At 44.2% G+C, this 6,000-nt stretch overlaps 1 protein-coding gene across 1 annotated transcript in view; it reads left to right on the forward strand.

Moving 5' to 3' along the window:
- The window catches only part of LOC138566191 (probable peptidyl-tRNA hydrolase 2), a 116,893-nt gene extending 111,331 nt beyond the window's left edge, over nt 1–5,562 (forward strand). Inside the window, exon 7 of the mRNA XM_069643233.1 lies at nt 4,194–5,562. Coding sequence (XP_069499334.1) covers nt 4,194–4,283 — 90 coding nt within the window. The 3' untranslated portion in view covers nt 4,284–5,562. The remainder of the gene's footprint in view (nt 1–4,193) is intronic.
- Nucleotides 5,563–6,000: the final 438 nt, after the last annotated feature.

The following is a 6,000-nucleotide window of genomic DNA, read 5'->3' on the forward strand; positions in this document are numbered from 1 at the left end:
CGCTTTATCTGGAGTAATGTCAAGGGCATTGTTGGGGAGAATTCTCAGAAATTTGCTAATTCACTCCACCTTAGAGACCCCCAGCAACTTTGCTGGATTTTGAGGACTTGCATTTTTAACCTGGAGAGATTGAGACCCTTTTTCCCACTCTCTCGTGTATTTTAATCTTTTTTTGGTGACTTTCCACAGCCAGCTGGTAGAGAAGGGGGACCCTGTCTCTAAATCAGTTATTTCAAAGTGGATCGTAAACTGAATCACATTGTGTTTCACTCTTGCAAAGAGAGATCTACCCTTCACGCCTAGACCGCACTCGACTCGGGGCACAAGGGCTACCATAGCATTCATTGCAAATGTTCCTCTAGATTCCATTTGCAAAGCAGAAACCTGGAGTTCTGTACACCCCTTTACACAACACTACTGCCTAGATACACACTCTAGGTCTGATTCTTAGGTGGTACAAGCAGTGCTGAGACATCTCTTTGCTACTGTTCCTTCACATATCCACCACCATCTCTGGGAACTACTCGCCAGTCTATGCACATCATATGATTCTAAGCATATACACAAGCATCAGAAGACATGCATTAATCACCGTAACAGCATTTCTGATGATTGCATCTGCTTAGATTCACATGCGCCCTCCCTTCCTTTCCTCGTGGAGTGGAAGGAACATGGACTTCTTACACCTTCTCTCTTCTGTACTTGCTCACGCTGACTTGAAAGCTCCCTCATGGCAGAATAAATACAACCAGAGGGACCTCGGCACGTGAGGGTTTTGGGTACACTAATCGTCACATTAGGGATAGTGTTACAGTCACGCCCATGTCGACGTCCCCTTTCGATCTTCAAAAGGAAGATGCAGTACTCCGCGATTTCCACTAGATGTCGGACTATATGCACAGCATGTGAATCTAAGCAGATACAATTATCAGAAATGCTATTACAGTGAGAAAATGCTATTACGGTGAGAAATGCATGTCATGTCATATATACATTCACCATAGGCTCTTAAAATGCATTCAAATGACTTAGAAAACAGAGGAGGCAAGTAAATGAATGCAGTAAAGATGGAACCAAGTCACAAGTGAATTCTCCTAACTTCAGCAGTCCAATCCCTAAGAGGAATGGGGCCTTGTACTCAAAAGTCACAGGTGGCACAATGCTGCTCCCCAGAATGTAGTCTCTGTAGGTATGTTCTAATTTTACTTGTGTCTGTGATTGTTTCAAGAAGATATTCAACATGGTGAGAAGCTAGTTAAATTGTGGTGTTCTCTTTCTATATATAGTACCCAGGTCCAACGACCAAAAACAGTGGAATGGAAGGTTAGGATACAAAGGGACTGATTCCCAATATTATCATATGGAGGACAGACGAGGGCAAATGCTTTGCGTTTACTTATCCCCCCTGACTCTGATTTTCTCAGATAACTTGATGGGGTCTGCTGGGGTCGCGCGAGGTTGGATTTCCTGCCATTGTGTCTGGGGAGAGGTGCCCAGGTGTGGGTGCAAGGATTCTGCCGGTTTGGTCCGGATACTAAATGCAACCCCTGGTGATTAAGAAATGCCAAATTCACTGATTCAGGACACTTCGCAGGATGGGGGAAGGCAAGTTCCAGCGACAGCCACCGCACACAGACAACAGCAGGCGTCCTTCCAGTCGTGGTTGAAGTAGCTTCTCTAGGACACGATCCATTGATGCTGGGATGCTGACATTCAGTGAATTGTTGCGCAAGCTGGCAACTACTAATGTTCGGGGTGCAACCATGAAATGGCGGCACTTCTGGTGAAGTTTGCCACGAGAGAGCTGGTCAGTCCACTGAGTTGTCCTTTGACACTTCTGAAGGTTCGAAACTAGTTGGTCCCACTAGTCCAAGGGCTGAATCACCACTCGGGGTCTTTGGAGATCAGATAGCCCAACAGGGATTCACCGGGCTAGACGCAGGAAGGGATGCCAGGCTTTTTAGGAGTCTTCTTCGTATTTACAGGTGGCTGTTAGTCTACGAAGGATTCTTGGCTCCAATGCAGATATGCCGGAATGGCTTCAGGAGTCTTCTCTTAACCAAAGTCCAAGCCCACCAATGGTAAGGCTTTGCACCATTAAACCAGCCAGTAGTTGTCCAATCACGGACTACTATTTGTTTCCTTCCTGACCCACAGCTAAACGCTCTGGCTCCACAGATGTGTAATGGGACAAGACGGTCCCACCCACTTTCTGGGCCACACACAAAGGCAGCTGCCAATGAAAGTAGCCGCCTTCCCGGCCAAATTAATCACCTTGTATTGTCTTTCCTGACCTGGCAAGACTGGAAGAAGACACTTGCAAATTAATCAGGGCCTGCAGACCATACCTATCCCCAACTAGCTGCATTACCCTTGCAAATGCCCTCATACTCTCAAGATTGGACTATTGTAATGCTCTCTACCTGGGGGCTAACAAGTACATCTTAAACAAAATCCAAACGTTACAAAATAATGCCCTAAGAACGGCACTAAATATCCAAAATAAAGATCACATATCTGTGATTAGAAGACAACACCACTGGCTGTCAATTAAAGACAGAATTATGCTAAAAACGGCCTCCTTGACCCACAAATGCCTCAACAATGCCGCACCACGGAACCTCTCCGACCGAATAGCTAAGAAAACTGCCAATCAACTAACTAGGTCCTCTAACTCATGCTACCTTAGCGTACCACGCTTCAACCTAGCCAAATATGGCGGCAGAAGCTTCCCAGTCATGGCAGCCCAATCATGGAACTCACTCCCTTACACACTCTGAGCTGATCGAACTTACCCTAGTTTCAGACGATACATACAGAAATGGATTAGAACCAATGACGCTCGCCCCATAACTTGGTGTCAACAATGCCATTCTTATAAGTTTGCAATTTCACTCTGTTGGTCCCTGAATGTAACTGTATATAATGTAATGTAACTGTATATATCTTTAACTGCTCACCTGTAACTTGTGAACCATAACTTGGGAACTAAGTATCACCACTTGTTTTTGTAATGCTATGTCTGTAATTCTATGTATCATCAAGTCTAAAGTCTCCTTGTATTGCTTGCGCCCAGTTACCTTCGGGTTTGGTGCGACATATAAAAAACAATAAACAAACAAACAAGAACATGGCCAAAGAACAAGCAAAGATCTCATGGCATGGCTTTTTTAAAGCACTAGCCATATGCAGTAAACGTGAAATGGAACACTAAAAAGAATGCAATTTTTTTAAAAATGTAACAGTGTAAAAAAAACTAGGGTCATATAAAAGTATCCCCATTGCACTGCACTGTAAGATTTTGTGTGCAATGTTAACAAGTAACAAAATGCAAAATGCAAACATAGTTTCCTAGTACTGATGTCTGGTCAGTTTCCCCATAATAAGTTAGCAAAAGGCCAGGGGAGTGAAGCGGAAGGCTTTGTTTCCCCTTAAGAAGTCAGAACACCTAGAGAAAAAGAAATGGGGTCCATAGAACCTGTGAAGGGAAAGTTGCCAAAAGAGAAATCTTTCAACACCATTACATTTACATTATCCTAAGCAGTGAGTTAAGTGCATGTCCCTGGTAGTCGTGGGCTTTGTCTCTAGGACGCACTGCTGATTTTTCTCCCGAAAGGGTTGTCATCTAGCAGACAATCTTCCTTCCATTATTCTGTTTCATCGCTCTGCTATGTACGGATGTTGCTCCATGCTTGGACATCAAATTTAACAGTTTAGTAGATTAGTAAATCAGATTCTCTTTGTAAATTAAGAAGTCTTTCTAATGGATTGTTTTGCTTCACAGCAGAAGCTAGCTTTACAGATAGTGTTCATGCATTGAGATATGCGAGCTCTTGAGAGGGATTGAGCGCTTGCGAGAGATTGAGCGTGCGCTTGAGAGAGAGTGCTTGCAAGAGAGCGACCACGAGAGAGCTCGAGAGAGTGAGCGCTTGCGAGAGAGTGAGCGCTTGCGAGAGAGTGAGCACGCGAGAGCTCAAGTGAGTGAGCGCTTGCGAGAGAGCGAGCACGAGAGAGCTTGAGAGAGAGCGAGCGCTTGAGAGAACGCTGGAGAGCGCAAGCGAGCACACGCGCTTGAGGTAGGGAGAGATTTATTTTGCTTCAAACTTAGTTTAATCTGCAATAATTAAGATTTATAATTTGCTTCTCTCAAGCAAATGAATACTCTACTCATATGTGCATCTTTCTTTTTTCAGATCGCTGCTGGATCGCACACTGTCCTTTCCATCATGGGAGAAGAGGAAATGGTGGACAAAGTAACAGGAAAGCTGAGGCTTCTGAACTGAGACGCGATGTGGAACAGGTCCTTTCATGTGTGAGGACTATAGAGCGCAATGCTGGTGGTACCTTGCGTGCAACATCATCACTCGCCTTCCTCCGGAACTGAAAAGTTGCGCAGAAATATATACAGTTGTGTGCGCACGTTGGGGGCTTGAGGCAGGGCTTGTCCTTTGTTCATTCAGTTTTTGTTCCTAATGCCTCTGCAGAATAAAGCATGTGCAGAGACGCTGTGGGCAGTGCCTTGCAGGCAATATTTGCAGTGGCTGATGTCGAGTATTCCAATGCTTCTGAATACGAAACCCACATATGTACAACGGGACGAGTCCTGCTGTTATCGGCATAGATGCGAGTTGTAAGAAACTGTATAGTATGGGGACTCTGGAGAAAAAGAACATAGCATAAGAACATCTGTATTTTATGTTCACTTGGCTGAAACCTTTAGCGATGTTGAATGGCAGGCTGAACTGAAGAGCTTTGTGATAGGGCCCGATCTCATACGTTGTGTAGGAGATGCTCGTCCATCGGAGCATAGAGGCTCTGCTGTATAGACCTGGGACCCCTTGGCCTCGCCTTGGTCCCTTGCCTGCGCAAGAACTTTGCAAATGTTTTAAAGGCGCTTCTGCCATTGAATGCCTAAACCAGCTGGATGCAGAATGGCACAATTGTGTTTTTAAAGGAACAGAGCTAAAAGGAAACCATTGCTGTTGCCTTGTGTGAATTTTCAGCAAACAATAATGCATGGTTATAGAGTGGATTCAGCGCCCGGGATACAGGATTCAACATCTTTTTTTTTTAATTACATGCTCAGTATTTCGCAAACCTGATTGAATGTTTTAGCTTTCTTACATGTCTTTCTCATCTCCCAAAATTCTAAGTTTAGGAGACACAAGACAGACTGGAAAGTAGTCTCATTGTGCACGCATACAGTATTCAGTGCGAAGCGTACAATATTATAAACGTCTGTACATGTCTAGTAGGTGGGCACTGCCCTGTACTGCAGATGCCTTGTCTCCCCAGAATGCCCCATCCACTTTTGCACCTGTTGGTACAGCGTCCTCTTATCCTGTAGTGGACCGCCCTGAGTCCCTTGGGCGCCCTAATGGTCAGATAGTGCTGTGGATTTGGTATATGATTACACACATGTTCCTTTTCTGACTGTTCTTGTTAAACACGATATATTGTTTTAACCACACAAAGGACTGTATGTGATTTGAATTGGCAGGTTTATTCACATCTTCTGGGTTTACAAGGTTTCCGAACTAAAACAACTTTTTATTTTAATAACTTTGTCTGTTCGCTTTTTGGGTGGTCTTTTTAATATATTTTGGGAGGACTGAGGAGCCTGCTGTGTTGGTTCTTTGAATGATTCCAGTCAGTCCCTGCTGCCGGCTATGGCAATGGGACACATTGGAAGGGAAGCCACCTTCTCTCACTTGCAGCCAGGTTGCCCCCTTTCTACCACCAGCGCAGAGTACGTCTGTGTAGCTTCCTGTGTGCCATTCTAGTTGTCTGCTGTGAATTGTCTTTTATAATGAATCTGTTTTTATAATCCTAAAAGGTATTCAAAATAAATACAAAACTATCTAGCCACATGCTAAAACAGTTTAAATATTTCACAGAATACACAGCCTACACTATCCCTTTTCTTACAGTACACTTAGCAATGGAACCTAATTAATCTGCATACAGCTGTTATGGCATTGGTTTATATGCAGTAGGGTT

This window comes from Ambystoma mexicanum, chromosome 2p (assembly GCF_040938575.1).
Source record: "Ambystoma mexicanum isolate Mex_15411 chromosome 2p, UKY_AmexF1_1, whole genome shotgun sequence".
In the NCBI taxonomy this organism is placed as follows: domain Eukaryota; kingdom Metazoa; phylum Chordata; class Amphibia; order Caudata; family Ambystomatidae; genus Ambystoma; species Ambystoma mexicanum.